We start from the raw sequence: 21,078 nt of genomic DNA, 5'->3' as shown, positions 1-21,078 counted from the left end.
TCGGGAAATAAGATGATATGTCCCTTGTTCTTGCAGTTACACTGGCTCACTCACCCGTCACAGATCCTTAGTATTGTTGTTAGAATAAGTAAGTGGAAGGTGCGTTTCCTTATGGGCTTGCACAAAGACTTATAAAAACAAGTAAAGTCGGCAGTCTGGTGTGCATTATATTTGCGTAATAAATGCATTCTCCTGTGATGTAATATTTAAACAAAAGCGTAGGCTGGGTTTGGTACTATAAAGAAGCTGCAGAATAAAGATGCATATGCCATCTATCGTCTCGTTGTTAAGATATGTAGAGTTAAATGTTGGCATGGATCACGGTAGATGGCGTTGCAACGCAAGTTACGAAAATTTATTATGAGATGAAAATACAAAGAATAAGAATTATGTTTAATAGGTACATTGTACGGGCTGCATTGCTATATCTACAATAATATACTGCACATTGCCATAAGTTACATCGTGTTAAATATACTTCAGAAATAACTGCATTGAGCCTTAGTAAATGTAATGAAGAATGAGACACTGATAGGAATTTCATTATTTTATTTCTTAGAACTTTTAAAAGAAAGTAACTCCATAAAAGAACTGCTTGAAAATCTTGCAGATGAGAGATTATTTAACGTACCTCAAGATATTTAAGCAACGAACATTTATTTTTTACTTATTTTAGGCGTCCAAGTAATATAAGTTTGCAAATAAATTATTCTTCCTAGAAAGTTTATAATTCATTTAAATTTTGATATTTTTATTCCCACGAGTCTTAGACAAAATAATCCCACTACAACCCTGATAGTGTTTTAAATCCTCATAAAACATTGTAAATCGGAGTTACGGCGTGTAGGTAAGGGGCAGAGGTATGAGGTTGTGCCTTAACAAATCTATATTATCCAGTAGATAAATTACAGCCTTCGAAGCTAAAGTCTTTTTTTAATTATTTTTTTAAGAAACAGGTATTATATATGTTTTGCTATCAATGTATGACAATGACAACCCAAGACAGGGGGCAGAGGTATGAGGTTGTGCCTTAACAAATCTATATTATCCAGTAGATAAATTACAGCCTTCGAAGCTAAAGTCTTTTTTTAATTATTTTTTTAAGAAACAGGTATTATATATGTTTTGCTATCAATGTATGACAATGACAACCCAAGACAGGGGAATTAAATATAGGATTTATAATACAAAGTATTATTGATTTATTTATAAAATATACATCGTTAATACAATATCTATTAATATATAATCTATCACAATATTATTTTTCTTTAATTTGTACATTTATTTTATTTATTAACTTACAATTAGAATTAATTTATATAGCATGGCAATACACGGGTATCCATATTATTTTCGTTGTCTAAGAAATCAAAATATGAATTTGTTAAGTATTGAAATGGTATATAATTATTTTTGTACATTCCATTTAATCTTGTGTGAAAACTTTTGTCAACGTTCAACTTTTAGAATATTTTTTATGTATTCGTTTTAGATTTGTAATTATGGATAATTTTTTATACATTAAATTGAACCGTATGAACCCCTATTAAGATGGACACAATGCATAGTACATTTAATCATTGCTAAGTTTCGCAAAAGTAGATTATTTAATACGAGTAAGTTTTATACATATGATATTATTTTAAGTTTGTTACATAACATTTGTCCTACATAATCGTAACACATTATAAATTTCTATTAAGTATTGATCATCAAATTGTCCAAAATATAACATTTGTTTCATTACGATCGAATAGTCGTTTAAAAATTCAAAGGCTCTTTGTCCACACTACAATATTATTTTCATTTTTATTTAAATATATTAGTTTCTAGTATGATTGTCCCTTGTATTTAATTTTCTGCTCAGAGTGGTTGACGTGGAAATCGATACCAAGCCGAGTTGGGTCGATGCCAGCTATAGCCGTTCCAATGGGCCGAGCAATGGCGACACCTGAAGCTGCTACCGCTGTCGCCATTGGACGGGAAGCAGCTAATCCAGATTCACCAATCACTGCCAAACCTAGACATTTAAATCAATAATAAATAGAATGTAAAATATCACGAATTTAAATAAAAAAAAACTCTAGTTTAGTATTATGAGTAGTTACATTTTAGTAAGTTTGTAATATTTAAAAAAAACTAAACGTCTTATAGGTTCTATATTCAATAGTCATAGATGCTAAATTACCCTATTTGTGCTTGTATTTATTTTTTTTTATTTTCATTTATTTTAAAATTATATTTGGATAGGATTCATTCATTCATTTATTTGAATTTGGTCATACATATTATCCTTTTTAATGACTCAAACGAGTTTATACCCGGCTTCATACTGATTCAATTTATTAATAAAGAAAATGCTAAGATACAAAAATAATTTTACTCAGGAATAATGTACCTTTACCCAGTAAAATCATTATTAGTTTCGGAAATTAATCTATACATACAAACAAGAGTTGGAAGAAAAAAGTTGTTCATTTATTATAGTCAATTTATAAGACATACCAACAGGCTTCGCTTCAGCAATTATAGTGCCCTCAAGATAAGATTCACCGGTATCTGTCGGAGAGTCGATGCCGATGCCTTCTTCGCCAACCTTGGTTAAGAATAATAACATATAGAGTAGTATCGAAAAGTAAGAAAAGGCCTGTTAATTTCAAACGACCCCATCGTTTGGTTTTTTTTTTTTTATTTAGGTATTCTGAGCATAATTCACAGAACAACAATTTAGTTGTTTCTTTCGTATTTGATGTCTGAGTTTAATTTTTTTTGAGACAACCAAGCTTAATTTTTTAAAATCCCAACTAGCTTATTTTTTATTGTCCCACGTACCACGTACATGGCTTTGAAGCTATGTATATGTGAAGTACGTCAACGCACACGAAGGCCTTTTGTAACAATTATGTAAAAGGTATATTCGCTAATTATACAGCAAAATAAATATCGTTGCCTTGTATTATATTTTAAATAAAAATTTTTTTTTTTTTTTTTACTTACATATCTTTTCTTTAGAAAAGGCTATACTTACATCTTCGTCATATGTATCGTCGTATTTCCTTGTAAGAGTTGCATTTTTTTTAAACAGCACATCAACATCATCTCCTATTTCGTCGATCAATTTAATGGTATTAGAAGCAGCTTCACCCAGTGAGTACAGTTGACCTTTGAATCTATTTTTTTCTTGATTACCTAAACGGCCAGTCTTTCGTCCAACATTGTGTATTTTCAGTAAATTATTCGACAGAGATTTAAGGCTCTGTAAATTAGCAGCTAGCACTTTGGATAGTAGACTCTCGTCTTTATTTTTGACTATGTTTTCACTACTTATACTCTCTTCAGCTACCACTTTCTCGCTTAGGATCGATCCTGTTGTATCTTTCTTCACTTCTAAATATTGTCCCTTTGCGCCTCCATAAAAAGGGATGTATTGTATAGCACCACTGTAAAGATAAAATGTTTTGCCTTAGATTTAATACTTGGATGTTACACGATAATTTTCAATAATTTTAAATCAAATTGCCGACTCACTTGATATCTTTATCTCCTTACTTTGAGATGATATAAGTACTAAAACATATGTTATATCTTTGTACAAGTGAACAGTTATGATCTTTTTGATAAATTTGATAAATAAATCTATAAGCCGAAAAAAAATTGTAATTGTTCAAAAGATATTCAAATAAAATCAATTCACTTTTACTTTATTACGTTAATTTTCTTGTTCGATATATATTTTTTTTATTGTGACAGTATTATTTACTATACTATTTCTATATCTTTAAATCATTTTGTTTAATCTTTAGGGATTTTATATCGTAATTGTGAATCAGAAAAAAGCATAAAATTTTAAAACTAGTTTCAAAACTTAAGGTAGCGTTATTTTAATGAAACTATTGAATATATAATTAGTAATTTTTTTATTTACATATTACATTTAAAAAATACATTATAGCATATCAGTATTAAACATTATGTAGTCGAAAAATATTTTCAAGGAGTGTCGAAACTATTTTTCGATGCGTCATCATTTAGAATATTCTCAACAAGTAAAAACATATTTTAGTTAATGTCATATTCGTAAACGTTCAATTCTGATTCCGCGTGGGCGATACCTCCCGGTCCAGCTATAGCTGTTGCTCTTGGCGTATGTATAATTGAGCCTGGTTCCCCTTTTCGTATTATTACATTTGATATTGGGTTAGATATAGCAACACCATTTTCTCCACTCTTCGCAAACGCTCGAGGATTAATATGAAATATAAATGTAGGGTCTTTCGCCAGATGATCAACAAAATTTTCACCGTCGTAATTAAAAACTTCAGTTGCGTTTCTCTGATAACTTTGCTTGATCTTCGTTACGGGCGTGTAGTATCTATTAGTAACAAATAACTAATATTAATACAACTAAATATATTTCAATATCGGAAATGGGATCATATTTGTTCGATGGGATGATAATAAATAACAGGACCCGTTGCAACAATTTTTCCTTCTCTTATTGATTCTAACGCTCTAAAATCGTATCCTTGGTGATGAGGTCGGGTTAATGAGGAAAAGAGATCCGAGTAAGGTGATAGAGCTACAACCCGAGCATGAGGACCGGCAATGGCTAAGCCACCTGGTTTGGTATAAGCAAGTCCACCTGGGCCAACGATGGCTGTACCACCTTTTCCAGCTGTTGCTATACCACCTGGACCAGCAATAGCTACTCCACCTTTACGAACTTTAAGTTTGTTTATAAAGAAACCTGGACTCGGTGCTACAGGTTTTTTGTTCCAAAACCAAGTAAAATCACTTGAGAAAGGAAAACGAAGATCACCTTCAGGATCACTATTTTTAAAATCATCATTTGATTCAACAAGCGAAGGCCTTTTACTTGGTTTGCGAGTAATGCTTGGCTTTGATGCGTAAATTTTTTTACCAGTTTCACTTTCGTCGAGTTCTTGTTCAGGTGCTTTGGTAGAAACGGTACGTTTTTTTAGTGCACGAGATTTTCTCGAAATAGTTTTTTTCTCGGAGATTGTGCTATCGCTACCGATATCATAATTGTTATTTTCAGTAACATGAGGTTCTTGTAAATTATCAACATTGTTGTCGTTTTTGTCAGTCGGTGATTTTTGTTTTCTGTTGCACACATCAGCGTTTTGCCCATATTCAACAAAATTGTCTAATCCACCACCTTGACTAAAAGCAACGAAAGGATTTTTAATCAAAACAGGAAATAATTGAGCAAATGGTTGAAAGTTATCTAGTGAGAAAGAAGGAAATGATGAAAATGCGGGAAATGATGGAAAGCCTGGAAAAAACGGTTGTTGCTGTCTAGTTTGATATACCCCATTCGAGAGGGATTTTAAATTATTATTTGTAGCATATCCGAGCATTTCGTTATAAGAAGGTGAGGGAACTACTGGTACATTCATTGTATATGGGTTTGATATATAAGGGGCAATCATTGGGCTCTGATAAAAATAATTTGGTGTTTGTTTTGAGGATCTTGAATAGTAATTTCGATAGACATCTTCGCTGAGATAGTTGTTTTGCTCCTGGTTCTTGATTGAATCCTTTGTTAGTTTTGCTGACGCTATAATTTGTTGAATTTTTAAAAGAGTTTCTCTGTCAATACCGTGGGGTTTATCGCTATAAGGCTTGTTCAAATTTAACTGTTCACGAGACGGCTTATTCAGAAAACTATTTATGGTTTTTATTTTTTCTACTATATCTTTTGTTCCTTCTTCTTCAATATTTATATTAGAATCTTCTTGATAAGAAATAGATGCATCTTCTGTGTCAGCTTTAGTAGATGTTTTAATAGTAGTTTCTTCATTTACTGACGATCTGAAAGTATTAAATTTATTATTACTAAGTTTTCATCTATCGTTGATATTTAAGACTAAGCATATTAATTTGAGCGTGAATAATAAAAGCGGTGATGTAAGCATAAGATACATTAAACAGCATACCTGAACCTCTACCCCGGCCATTATAAGTTGCTCAAGTAGATTCACACTTGAAACTTAATTACATACTGTTAGTTTTGCACAATAATCCTTAGTTTTGGAAGCGAACGTAAAGAAATATTTATACAGAAAAACATAGTTATTTATCAACGTTCTATATAATATATATACACACACACGTCGGCCATTTTTAATGGTAATATTATTAGTAAAAAGTTTTTTTCCTTAATCATGTTATAATTCATCCAAACTTTGAAAGTACCTTTTTTATTTATATTATATGGCTATTATTATATAGCAAAACTTGATTAAATACTTTTATATCGCATGAAAGTAGTAATTTGATCCTTAAATGGTAAATTGTATTGAAGAATGCTTAAACGTCTTATTACTACAAAGAAGTAAGTAATTAGTATTATTTTACAATAAAAACAGCTTATTGATACTTACTCATTAGACGGTCGCGATGACACCTCTGCCAGACAGCAAACCAACAGCATCTAGAACAAATATATAAATAAGAATCTTACGATCAATTTTGTATTATAAATTTGAAAGTTTGCTAATCGTAAAACATAAACTGGTTGGGGAATATGGATTCTACTGTAAACGCGGAAAAAGCAGCAAGAAAGGGCAGTAGCGCTAGTTATTATCTTAGACATACATAAAAGGTATGTTTATTATTTACTAGAAATAAGTCTAATATATATATAAGACTATTAAATCTATAACACAATTAAGGTGGCAATGATGAAATCCACCTGATTGAGACCATGATGACCATTCGTAATGAAGAATAGTAAACCATATAACCCGGTGTTAAGAGACATCAGTAGAGCTATTCTGTAAAAAGAAACTCTAAGCTCATTTCAGAATAAGAGCGTGAAGTGTCAGAATGCGATATGCGACTTTGATCATAAGCAATACAAGTAATAATAAGTTGGATGTGAACTTTTCACAGTGACACACGAAATGATTTCTAACAGAATTGCACTAAAGGCGTCAGTCCCTTAGTTTTAAGAGCTTTATAAGGCTGGAAGTGTAAAGAATGCCATGTTTCTTCTACATTGGTACTAAGAAATTCTTGACAGATTATTTATTATTCGCCGAGCTGGGATTTGAAACCAAGAAATTGGTATTCATATTAGCTAGCCCTACAACTAGATCAACGAGTCAGTTCGCAATTGTCCGCGCTGACTGACAAATTAATTGATATTATTCTCGAAATGCACTTCTTTGGAAAGCGAAGTTTATCCGTTGAGATAAACGCAAATTCTTGAACCATAACAAACGCAAATCACATTTGTTGTTTTATAAACAACACCAACAATTTTTTGTCGTGTCGGTCACTATACAAGTATTTCATTTTGTTCTAATGTAATGTTATTATTTCCCCTTTTATACAGCTAACTCGTTTCGTTTTACGATGATCTTGATACATATATATATATTATGTATGCAAAATTATATTTCAATAATTTGTCTAATATTTTTTAGCAAATGTAACCGACCGCTCTTAAGTAGAACGACGAACAAAAAGTCCATCTAGTCACTCTCACCTAAGAATGTAATAGTGGGCTGTTTTTTATGATAATTTTCCCGTTACTTTGCCCTGATGCCGTACACGTTCAGTTTAAAAACACGCGTTTCAATGTATATTTGTGTTGAATAAAAATAATAATAATCTAGAGCCATAATTGTATTATTGTTTACAGATGTTGTTATTATATTATATTGACATATTTAGTTATGTGATTGTATACAAGAAAAAATGTCGGTGCAGATGCTTATTCTGTTCATATTTGGTTTTGCAAATACCAAAAATTTGAGATAATTCGTTCATCACAAAAATTTTCTTTTGCTTTTTGCGCGCATGATAAGTTAGTATCTTCTACCCAGAAGTCACTTATCATAAATTCTACCGCCATGCAGCGGGTATCACTACAGGCACAAGGGATATCACACACATATAACGTCTACTATATAAGTATACTATGAAAATATATATATATATATATATATATATATTTGTTGAAAATTCCCCGATACTTTAGCGCGATAATAAATTTTGAATAAGTGATTTCTAGTCACCACATTGAAACAGTCGTACAAACTGTATGAAATATAGAATTATATAAGGATTATAATCTCTATGAAATTAAATAAGATGCCTAGTATCTATTAGCTTTGCCTTATATTATACGCTATTGCCAGTCACCAGTCAAATTATTAATACATTATCTAAATAAAAACATGACGGAAGGAATTAATTTAATTCTTAATTGTATTTTTTGGGTTCACGATTATTGTTCTATATGTCAAGGATTGAGATCCATTTATAAATAGTAACTGTATTAAAAGTATTTAAGGGCTCCCGCTACCTTTAGTAGAACTTATCTTAATTTATGTACATACTAATATTGTGAATGTGAGAGTTTCTTTTGACCGATGGGCTAGTGGATAAAATCTTGATGTTATGTTACAGGTTGTGAGTTGTCTCTACAAGAAATTAATAAGCATACTTTTTATTCTTATGGCCATTCGTGCACAGTCAGTGTGACAGTCAGTTTCGGATAAATTCTACTTACTTTAAAAAAAATCTATATTATTAAATTTTTTTTTTGATTGAAATATATATGCGAGAAAAAAGTAAATGTTTAAATATTATATATACCGTATTTTATTTATTATATAATATTTAGGATATTTTTTTAAAATCTTTTATTTGTTTACGGATTGATATAGATTTATTTAGGTATTTATTGTATACTAAATATACATTGTTACTAATATGACGGAAGTCTGAAGGCGGCCTTAGATATTCATACATTCGAAATGTCAGTAGTCTGTCAAGACATACAAGGATGTCGAAATGCTAGATAAATCCATAAATTCTAGATCAAGTACATACTAGGAAGGAATTGAACAATAATTATCCATTTTTATGAGCACACTTTTGTCTAAAACCCGTTTCTTTGAGAATGGCTAAGGTTTGTAGCTGTATCGCATAAAACTAATTAAAAGGCAATTTATTAGTTGTAAAAGATTTTTTTTCTTTAATTAACCGATATTTAAATAAAGGTTCACCATTAAGCTTAGTTTCGATATAACGGTGTATATATACGAAAAAAAGTCTTAGTCGGATAAGGAGAGAAGAACCCTGACCGTCTCGTCCTTCGTCTTAGTAATACCAGGATGAATCATTACTAAATAGTGTGCCGTTCATTTTAAAAATTGTCTTATTCAGCCTTTATACCAGAATATAAACGTTTTTCTTTCTCTTCCAGCATCGCCTTCTCATTCCATTATTATTACCACAAACAACCTCATAATACTAATAAGGAGGCTTTATACATTCATATTTAGTCGATTTACAATTTTAATCTGGACGCAAATTACCTAGTAAATAATTACGCGCGCGTATAATATTTTTTAATTTAAATTTTCATGCAAAATCTCGTATTTTTATACGACAGATTGACCATAAAGATGAATTTTTATGTTGGTAACTGCAGGAATCGTAAACTATTTTCTGTGTATGGCAAAATATAATATATGTATAAAGATAGCTAATTAGAGTGTTATCTTGTATTTTACGAGTCTTGTCAATGTTATTTTTTAATTTACGGCTGACGAGTTTTATTCTTTTTAATCTGTAACTCGTGTGCTTTCGTTGTCCGTTATTGGACTAGTTTCGCGCCTTTTTGCACTATCGTGTAACGTGTTTTTGCGTTTAATGAAACGTCCGTTTTATTTTTGATTAACTTAAAAACGGTGGCCCCATGTTATAAATATCATAGTCCCATTCTTTAGAAACGTAACGTATTTAAAGAAAAGCGGGATTATTATTTTCTTCTTTGCTAAGCTCTCCTAAGATTTTTGGTTTATATCTCAAGTACCAATTTTTTTTTATGATATAAACGTTATATTTAATGCAAAGGCATTTGGGAAAAAAAAAAATTTATAAATTTAAATAGGCTTAATATTATTTTCGTCTCTTAGTAATGTAACCTATATTTAAATTCACGCAATGCCAAATAAGTTTAAGACAAATATAACTACCAAAGTTAGATTTTTATAAAAATACAATTACAATTTAGATTTAGAAATTTAAATTAAATGTTATAAAAAAGACGAGCGTCGTACCAGTTGGATTTGATCGCTTATTTCGTTCACGCTGTTTTTATTAAATATACTAATGCTTTTGATTAAGCAAACAATATCTGCATTTAATAAACATATCATAAGAAAACACGTGAATCTCGCAATAAGATATTTGCTCGAGTAAGTAAAGGTAAATTAGATCGGATGGTTGTTTGGGAGTATTCATAGTAGCATTGATCACTTTTATAAAATCAGTGATAATCATAGTATGTGCATGTGTACGAAGTTAGGATAAGCTTAAAACGCCAAGTTTCCGACTCCGCAAAATCAATAAATCATTGTTGGGGCAAAGTATCCGCTTCTATAATAAAATTCTGCAGACATTTTTAACTTTGCCGTTTCACAGATTAAAGTCATTTGTAAAAAAATACATTGGTAAAGAAGGAAGGAAGGAATATTGATGATATAAAAGCGTGGAGTTAATGCTTGTTGACTTCCAGGCAGGAGACATAACATACATATATAATTGTATTTAACTAACATGACTGTATTTTTAGATGTTGAAAAAGAGTAACTATTGAGTTTTTTGCCGTTTCTTCTCGGTAGAATCTACATTCCGAACCGATGGTAGCTTTACTTTAAATAGTTTGTTAAATGACGAATTAAAAGTGCTTGTAAAAGTCTACTTAAATAAAGTATATTTTGATTGATTGATTAATTAGAGATTAACCACTCCCCTGTCCTGTGTAACACATGTGGTTCATATTTATTGTTCAACTATTATGTCGTATAATTGGACCCGACTTGTTAAGATTAAAAGTCTGAACTTGAAATTCTACAAGATTTCGCTATCAACATTTTTTTTTACTACTATTTAATATTTAAAGTTACTAATTAACGTTTAAATACTTTTTACTTCATTCGAGGAAATAATTTATTCATAGGAATATAAAAACTGTGAAGCTTTTAACACAATCGTTAATTGGTAGGATATCGCTTATTATGTCTTTACGAGTCGTCTTATATTTTTGTATTTGTTTTTTAATCTAGTTACGAATAAACGAATGCATTGTAAGGTCTTTTAAAATATTAACACTTGTCTTGACTTAACGTTCGCGCTAGGTATTCTTTTTTTTTTTTTTGGAATTCGAATCTTATACATTCAAAAGTTTTTGACGAATACACATGATACACGATCGAACGACACGACAACGAATAATATGGATACTATTTTTGATATCATCTTTATCTATATTATCGTGACTGTCTTGTTGGTCCGCAGATTCTGAGGTTTTTGGGTTCTCCAGCTCAGTCAGATATAAAGTGTTTAAGTTTTACCGTCGAAAATATCAGTAACAGCCCCGAGTGTGGAAGTTGGAAGTGTATTCATTCCCATGCCCCGGAAAGCATGTCAAGCCCTTGGTCCAGCGCATAAGCCCTTTTCGGTCCTGTCGCATTTGTTGTCCATTGAATTTAAGACTGAGGGGATTTATTCCGGTGGTCAGGACATCATTGACACTAATGTTAATATTTTAATATTATGTTTTCATAAATATAAAATCACACTTAAAATAAAAATATAACACTAAATACTTTTAACACATCGTTTCAAGTACAATACAATCATATAAGTACTTATTAATTTTAATGTATAAAATAACACACACGCCTTGTTATCGCCTTATCACGGTTAATCGTGTAAACTTAATCCGCTTCAAAAATATTTATAATATTAGCTTTAAATATAAATTTAATTTTTTTTTTTTGTATTCGAATTCTTTATCCGATGGAGTTGTAACTTTGTACTGGTTTTGGCATTTGTGTGTATGTTTCTGGCGATGTGCCATCAACGTACTGGGCGAGTCGTATTGAATAATTGTTTACAAACATATTTGAATTGTATTGCAGTGTATGCCTTGAATTAGCTAGTCTTACTGCTTAATGTATCAATACCTTATAGCGTAATACTCTAAACCTATACGTTTGGCATGAAGTTTGGGTGCTACAGTCATACTATTTCAGAGTTATAAAAAATGGTGTTTCAGTTGTTTTTTTTTTGTTATAAAATTTATTATTCATTTAAGGTAATTAAAGTTGTTATTGATTGTTATTATAAAGTCAGATAGGTATTAGTCTATTTTTTTGAAAAGGTATTTTTTACTTCTGATTCGTAAGACTAGTTTAATATAATAATTTAAGTAAGTTTAAAAATACCTATAAATAATGTTCCATTGAATTCCCTATTAAAGACACGGTTTGGAGCTTACCCCACGCTATTCCAATGCGGGTTGATACACATGTGGTACACTTTAATCCGAAACATACAGGTTTCCTCACAATTTTTTGTACATGAAAATTAATTGAGTCTTACCTAGGTTTTATCCCGTTTAAACATTTCTAACTATTCCGGTCATATATTTATATAACTCGCTCGAATTATTATCGAACGGCACTTCCACTTAACGGAGATGAATCGAAGGTCGTGAAACATTAATATATTTATAACTGTACTCAGTTCTAAATAGTAATAACAAATTTTATTATTAGCTCAAACCCAAAGTCATTGCGTTCAAAAAACACCGTTAGGTTTTTAACGATTAAAAACCACACTATAATAGCCACAAATACGACTTCTCATTAAAAACATGCTCTGTTTCATATTTAAAATGTTTTAATTCGCTGTATTTTATATAAAATAATGTTATTTTTCACAAATTTGTATCTTAAATCTCATGTCAAAAGATATTGATAAAACTACCTATTACCTTCTCAATTAAAGAAGATATATGATAAAGAAGTGTGGAGTTATTCGTTGGTTGTTATGTTTGAAAAATAAAAATGTAATTGTATTTAATTAAGTAACCTATGAATATTGGCGGAAAAGTAAGAACTATGTTTCTTGGCGGTTCGTTCGGTGGAACATTCCGAAACGGTGGTAGCTTTACATGACGATTCAAGCTTTTATGAGCCATACAGAATATTTTGATTTTGTACAAGACATTTTACAAATAGAAAACTTAACATACTTAACAAGATACTCAGTTATTATTGTATGCTCATTACTGTGTAACTATTTTTAATTGAAGTTCAATTTTAATGTACTTTATGAATGTCAAAGTCTATTAATAAATATTTTTTTACCCTTTTATTTAAGTTCTTCAGTAATCATGTCTTGTCTTATAATCATTTTGAATCTGAGAAAGGCTGATTTATTTGAGAGACTTCTGACATTAATATAGACTGGATGTATTTATTTTCTGATGATCACAACATTATTTTAGATTTTCGATTTTTTAAATTCATTTATCTAATTACAAGTGAGTCGTTTCCGATAACATTCAATTCTGTAACCTGCAATTTAAGGATCATTACTAATGAACGGATAAAAACATGACCTCGCTATGGACGTGAAGGGCAAGCACTGATCCTTTTAATAAATAAATTAAATCTTAAAACGAAAATTGGAATCTTAGAACGACATCGTCACGATTAAACTGGTCACGAATGAAGTCAACCAAATTTTGGCCACCGCAGCTAATCTCGTGGACCAGCACGCTGCATAAGTGTGTACATAAATAAAGATGCAATTTGTTTTTCCATACTTGTTATCCTATTAATCCTGTTCTCCTGGTTAAATTATTTAGATGACGGGAATGACATTAGAAATGCGTTTAAGAATATCAAAGAGCTACCTTCCTAATTTCGGGCTGCTCTAAGTATTTTTGACAGAAAAGCCCAATAACTTGTACTAAGCCCTGCGATTAAATCTCTCATAAGAACCTAAGAGTAAGTAACACTTATACCGTAAGCGCTAGTAAATTAGTGATTATACATATTTTTCATATTGAGCTATTTTGAATCTAACGCAAAAAATTCCATTAAAAGTAAGCGTATATATAATATTATGCATAAAAATATATATAGCTGAATTGAGAACCTTTTTGATTTTTTTTTTATAAGAATAAAAAGTGTTTCGTAACTCGAAACAGAAAAATGAAATAAGACGAGGATGTCAATTAAATATATAAACAAATTATATTTGATACTAAAATATGCGCGTGTTGCGCAATATTTTGCAAATTAAAAAAATAAAACACACTAATTGTAAGACATTTGATGTAACTATTAATTAACCTTTGAGCATAACTATTTCGACACTAAATAAAAATGAAATTTTGGCAAAAGATAAATAATTGTCAAAAATAAGAAATTGTAGTGTTATTTAACGCGTATTTTTTTTTTTTATTTCACAACTATTACAAAAAGACTTGAGAAAATTATTTGTTTGTTTCTTGAAAGTCAATGCTTTAATTAATTAAGTTGTTATAATAGTATTTAGGTACGATTTGGACTGCCTACAATGATGGTAGGGGTTTTGCTTGGCCACATGAAGGAGTACCACGTTATAGTCAGTAGAATAATAATCTCAATACTTTGTGTTGCTGTATTCCTAATTCTGCGACCCTATAAACTTCGAGGTGCTACTAAGAAATTCCTTAATCGAGAAACAATTAATTAAAATTATATGTTTGAAAATAAATTCAAAATAATATGACGACAGAAATAGCTACAAACGTTACATAGACACGAGAAGTAAATTAAAACTTGTAATAGGTCAGTTACCGTCTCCGTGAAGTTAATTATTTCTTCCTTGGGCGAGGTGCCCGCTTCTATAATAAAATTCTATAGCCTTTTAGCTTTAATAAATTTAATTGTCACGAAAGATATTTATGACAAAAAAGGGTAGAGTTAATATTTCCAGTCTTTTTGCAGTGTATGTCATAATTTTATTTTATTTAAAAAACAAACGGAATTTAATTTGATTAGTGAAAAAGATTATTATCAGTTCTCGATACAATCATAATTTCGAAGTGGTTAACAATATTAAATTTATTGAATTTAGATTTCACTTACATAAAAAGTATTTTATTTAAGTGAAACCCATTCCGAGCCTAGGATCTCGATCTCGGTATCTGTAGCATTAGAATAGTAATAAAAATGTATATATTTTATTGGAAACCATATTCATTTACACTTAATACCCTAAAATACTACACAATTATATTTTGTACACTAAAGTTATTTATGAAATGGGAGGCATTGATACTTTTATATAGCAAAGGTAGGCAGCAAATGGGTTAATTGATAGTTCATTCCTTGCGCCACTAACCTTGGGAACTGAGATGTTACGTCCCTTGTACACAATAAACAATTCTTTGTGTTGCTGCTTAGCGGTAAAATATATGACGTGTGTGTGGTACCTAAACAGACATGTTTGCACAACGCTCTACCACCAAGTAATACCCAATACCGAATATAATTAAACAAAGTACAAGATAAGTAAATTGAAAATATTTTAACGCTTTATATCTATATGAATAAATTTCAATTTGTTTGAGATATTGCTCCCAATATTCGGTTTCGATCGATCGATATTCTGCTTATTGGATAAACCGGTTCACATACGAAAACTTAATAAGAGCTAATTTAATAATATTGAGTCACTCAATGGGGTCAACGAAATAATTTCTATATAGGTTCGAATTAATTAATTATGCTTCAAATTAATCGAGATAGAAAAAAAATAAAAGATATCTGCAATAGAAACTTCGAAAACAAAATGTTAAAGGATTTTATTATATTAAAATTTTGTTGATCAGTTGTTTAGTTTAATTAAAATATAATCTTATTACAAATAAAAGGTTTGTATTGGGTCAAACCAATAAAAAAAATATTCAGAGCTGTTATGATAGCTGTTACGTAATTCTCAATAGTTACCCAGATTTTGTTGTGTGAGAGGATAGACAGGGCACTCATGTTAGCGCACACTTGAGCACTAAAATATGACCCGCTCATTTGGCTTGTCTCTTTAAAACGGCTGCAGAGGTCGAAATCGTTCAAGAGTACATCGGCGTCATCACATATAATAATGAAACTAACAATTCGGTTCATATAAAACTATCAAAATTATAGTATATTAAGAATCAAATCAAAAAATCAGCGCTTGCAGACATTTTCTCCCACAACGCAAAAAAAATCATCGTGAAAATACATATAAATTAAAGCGATGAAATTTATTTGTTAGGATTTCATAATAATTGAAAATGTATGAAAGGCTAACCAGATCAAAGGTCAACGCGAAAAACGTCGTCACATTTTTTATAAAGTAAAAGTTATAGAAAGTGCATTTAAATTTTTCCTTTCAATTCAATCGTTCGAATGTAAGAGAGCAATTAAATATTGACAACATTTAAATTTTTGTATAAACATTTAAAACTCAATTAAATAATATCCTATAATTATACAATTGTAAACAAAGACTTGAATATGAATGAATTCAGTTTTTAAATTAAAAAAAATATTTCAAGCGACAGTATCATCACCATTTGGTATTGTAACTAACACTTTTATTTACATAGTTAGCCCCTAGCTGCGTCGGATTATAATTTCATACAATTTGTTATATAGGGTAAGATCTTGGGTATATAAACTTTCTCAATAAACTTTCTATCTAAGCATGAAATCACCCAATCCAACTAATTCTCCAATTATTTCTTAGAGGTCATCCAAACATAAAATTTTGTAGCTCTAAATTAGAATGTTACACTTATAGACAAATCGTTAATCATTTAGATATTCACGAGCACGACACAATCACATTACAAGAATATTTAGGTAAATTAATCTTACTTTGGAGAACGAACGATATTTCAATTGAATATTAAATTCCGATCAAACACCACCACATGCTAGACTAGTGTTTATTATAAGCTTGGCAATGAAGGAAGACCGTGAGAAGAATTCCATTTGTTGGATATAATACTACCAGAAATATATTTACGAATATATACTTAGATATAATATATACTTAAGCACTTTGGTGCTCACTTTTCCTAGTAAACAATGTTGATTTTTCGATGCTGATATTCTAAGTAAATTACCACAAGGTGTTCATAATTCGGTGCGCGTTTAAGTAAAGTAAGCTTTATTGACAGATCATTGACTTCTCTTCGAACATTCCTCGACTGATTTTATTATTTGTCACATGTTTCGGAAACAAAGAGATTCGCAATATTTTCCTCGTTTATGTTCTTTATTATAGTTTGAGATATAATTGTTATTTTATAATTCAATATGTACATATATATAAAACGTTGGGGACTTATTTCTTTACAATTTGCTGGTCTGTCACAAGTCATATCATATAAGCCTATTTGTTCATACATCATTGCGTCACGTTAGGTACGAGAATAACGGGATAGATTTCTGATGAAATTTGTCACGACTAATAGTATTTAGGGCTATTATCTACTTTCAATTATTTTCTGGTTACATCACGTGGCCTTTTAGGGCGTCCTTGTTTTGAAGGTGTTCATTGATACACAGATTTCGTGACATATCACATAAATGTGATTATTTAGTTTAGGATTAATCGAAAACTCAAACGTCCTTGGCAACATTCTTAGACTTTGATTTGTGTGTCTTAAATAATGGATTAAGTATATTAAATAATGGATTAAGTATATTAAATATAACAATTTCATATTTCTTTCATATCATATCATCATTCAAAGTTAATCTGAAAGTTATCTTCGGAGAAAGGTTACACATTCATCAAACTGTGAGAGTGTGTCAATAGAAATAAAATTCTCCAATTAAATAAACGATATCACAAAAGTACATCGGATTAAAGCGACCGTTATAAATTCCATTGTCTCGTTCGATTTAAGTACACTCACAATAAAGCCTTCAACTTGATGTATGTATGTATTAGACCTACATATTGTGAAAAACTCAAAAGAGCTGTTTGTTAGATGCTACTTTCACAGTAACTGCAAAACGCATTACCCTCCTTTAAGTCCGACTTGCGATTGTTATCCTCATTTTGTATTATTTTCTTTTTATATCAGAGATGAAATAGTTTTTCGTAATTTGCAAGCGTCTACCTACTGAGAAAGTTAATCTAACACTAGCAGATTATAATCTTTATTACCATTGCGATAAAGTACACTTTCCTACGCTTTTGTTAACTTCGTATAAGATGGAATAGTGGCTGTTATTTTTTGTATGCATTCTGATCAATCATTGATTTGCTTTTTTTTTAATAATAGCTTGATTCGCTGCTTTGTTCAAAAGGTCATTTTACTGCATTCTGTATAAAATAATGTTATATAAAACTCGATGGAGTTATGTCGTATTTATGTCGAATAATCTTGTCGCGATACGATATTTAAATAGAAGGATATTTCAAATTAATTCAAACGTATCTTGACGAAAATGAAATTTAAGAAATGAAAGTAATTTTCATAACAACCCTAACTTTCGAACTTCCGGTTAGCCTTTGAATTTAAACCGTCTCATAAATAATGAAATTTAGGTTGATCTCAGACACATGTAGAAATAGTTGTTAGTGAGTTTGTCATTTGGCAGTATCTATATTTAAAAGGTAGAACAAGACTTGAATTTAATATAAATTAATCTGAAACGTATCTCGCATACAAATTTACATTATTTTAGAACAAAATAAATATTTCGATACAATACATTACCTACGTACCTAACGTAATTTAAATAATAATAATAATACCATATTATAATTTCGTTTATAAACTATTAGATTTTATTTTGTATTTTATGTTACTAAAGAACTATTTCCATTAATGTTTTTTTTTTTTTTTTTATATTAAAACATTAATTTTTAATTGCGGGTGAAAAATAAAAGTATTAAGAATCTGTAAAGTTATTTAAAACCGAATTTTATTTAAAATATTTACTTGCAAACATTATACTACAACACTTATTTATACAAAGCAAACAAAAACTATATATTTTTTATTCAGATATTTAAAAAAAGTTTATATTCCTTACGTCACTTTTGAATTAAAAACAATCAAATTTAATATTGAAAACATTTATTAGTTTGGTATTATCGAATTAAAAAAAATGCAAGTTAATTAATGGTTCTTTAATTTTTTCCCGAAATTTCCAGAAGTATTTATAATAAGTTTTAATTAAAAGAAAGTTACACTTCGACATACATTTAACAAATATGGCTACATTTAATATATTAACAGAATAAGAACTTACCAAATATCCTATCGAATACTTCAACGACATTTTAGGTTGTAAACAAAATCTGTTATAATTTCAGATACGTGCGTTCTCTCTCGTGTTGGTTTGTTGTTTGATGAAGCGAGCGTTCGGAAGCTTTTTCTAAATTTCGCGGTCAAGCCGTTGCGCACCTACTACCTTTTCAGTTTTCGATTACAACTTTTAAGTTTGTTTTGGTTGACGTATCGAAATATGGGAAAATAATATAATTATTTGATTTATGGAATAATTAGGATTTCAAAGTCAAAACAAAATATTTTTTGTTCAATATAGAAGGGTTTAACTTACATATTTTGTGTCGTCAATTTTACATTTCAAGTAAGAGACACTATAACTGAAGAGATCTGGCAACAAAAAAAAACAATTTTAACACGGTTCACTTCTTTATTGAGTTTTTTTTTTTAATCAGTTGATCGCTACATGTAAAGGGCCCACGAGTATGAGAACTCGTATGATATATAATCGATTGAATAATTGTATTTTATAAAATGGTTATTATAGCGTAGCTACAATGTGTAGGTATTATTATTAGCTGTATGGACAAAATTAGTATTTTACGTTTTTATTTCATGTTTTTAATATTTATATTAATATTTTTAAATAAATAAAAATATTTATTTATTTATAATTTGAATAATAATAATTAAATAATTTGAATTCAAAGTCGAAATGGATTCGAGTTTCTATAGTTACGAGCGGGGATGCGAAATGTGAAAGTCGCAGTGACATGCCAATATTTGTAGTTTATGGTATCCATTTTAATTTATTCTTTTGTTCGTAAATAATTATTTAACTAGTGGATAAATATTTGCATCTCTGTTATGTATGCTTTTGCATAACTTATTTAATTTTAATTTAAAAATAAATAAAACGGTTGACGTTGTTAAATTTTTATATGTAACTTAATTAAGGATTACCACAGTTGTTATTATTAATATGATATCGACTTTTATCCACCAACCTGCATTGGAGCAGCGTGGTGGAATATGCTCCAAACCTTCTCCTTAAAGGGAGAGGAGGCCTTAGCTTAGGAGTGTTAAATTACAGGCTGCTAATGTATGTTACTATACAACACACAACACAATACATTGATTTGTTTGATGATTTACTCGACTAATTATATCCATCAACGCTTAAATAAAGAGAGAGGAAAGGTGCTTCCTTTATTACCAATAGTATGATATGATCATTCTTACATACTTCCACTTAGCTTCAGTGGATACTCTTTTTACCTTTCCTCTTCCCCTACATGCTCTTTAGTGGGTATCGGAACATACGACTTAGATGTTGTTGTATTGGATATGTCTATATCTCTAATAGTTTTACGTTTGTAAGTATGAACTTAGATCATACTTACATATAGTCAAAGTCAAAGTCAAAAATCTTTATTCAATATAGAAGTGTTTGCACTTGCTTATTGATTGTCAAAAATCTACCACCGGTTCGGAATTTAGCACCTCGGACCTGAGAAGAACCGGCGAAAGAAACTCAGCGGGATATATTTTTTTTCATTTTTTTTAACCATTTTCCATGTAGGTACAATGATAAGTATATATTAGTTGTTTGAAACAGCCTGGAGGCGATCATTTCATTCCCAAGGTGTGCAGTCAACTAAAAAGTCATTAGTGTTGTAATATCCTTTAGCACACAAACGCTCTTTAACGACTCTTTTGAATTTTATAATTGAATAATTTTGAACGTTTTCTGGGATCCTGTTGTAAAAACGTATACATTGCCCCAAAAAAGAGTTACTAACCCTGTGTAATCGGGTACTTGGAGTAACAAGTTTATTCTTGTTCCTAGTGTTAATAGAATGTACGTCACAATTTCTGGGAAAATCATTTATGTTTTTGCGTACATACATAACATTATCAAAAACAAATTGAGAAGCGACAGTCATTAT

The 21,078-nt window shown here is 30.1% G+C and overlaps 1 protein-coding gene across 1 annotated transcript; it reads right to left on the bottom strand.

Annotated features, from left to right (window-relative positions):
• Positions 1-1,430: 1,430 nt before the first annotated feature.
• On the bottom strand, positions 1,431-19,234 carry LOC125064311. The gene is made up of 7 exons (XM_047671277.1): positions 19,152-19,234; positions 6,411-6,460; positions 4,440-5,838; positions 4,099-4,392; positions 3,032-3,439; positions 2,509-2,599; positions 1,431-2,023 (listed from the first exon to the last, which is right to left on the bottom strand). Exons 1-7 carry the CDS (start codon positions 19,179-19,181, stop codon positions 1,833-1,835), a joined length of 2,463 nt encoding a protein of 820 aa, XP_047527233.1. The 5' UTR covers positions 19,182-19,234; the 3' UTR covers positions 1,431-1,832.
• Positions 19,235-21,078: the final 1,844 nt, after the last annotated feature.

Source organism: Vanessa atalanta, chromosome 5, assembly GCF_905147765.1.
Source record: "Vanessa atalanta chromosome 5, ilVanAtal1.2, whole genome shotgun sequence".
Classification (NCBI taxonomy): domain Eukaryota; kingdom Metazoa; phylum Arthropoda; class Insecta; order Lepidoptera; family Nymphalidae; genus Vanessa; species Vanessa atalanta.
This window is presented reverse-complemented; position numbering and strand designations above follow the sequence as displayed.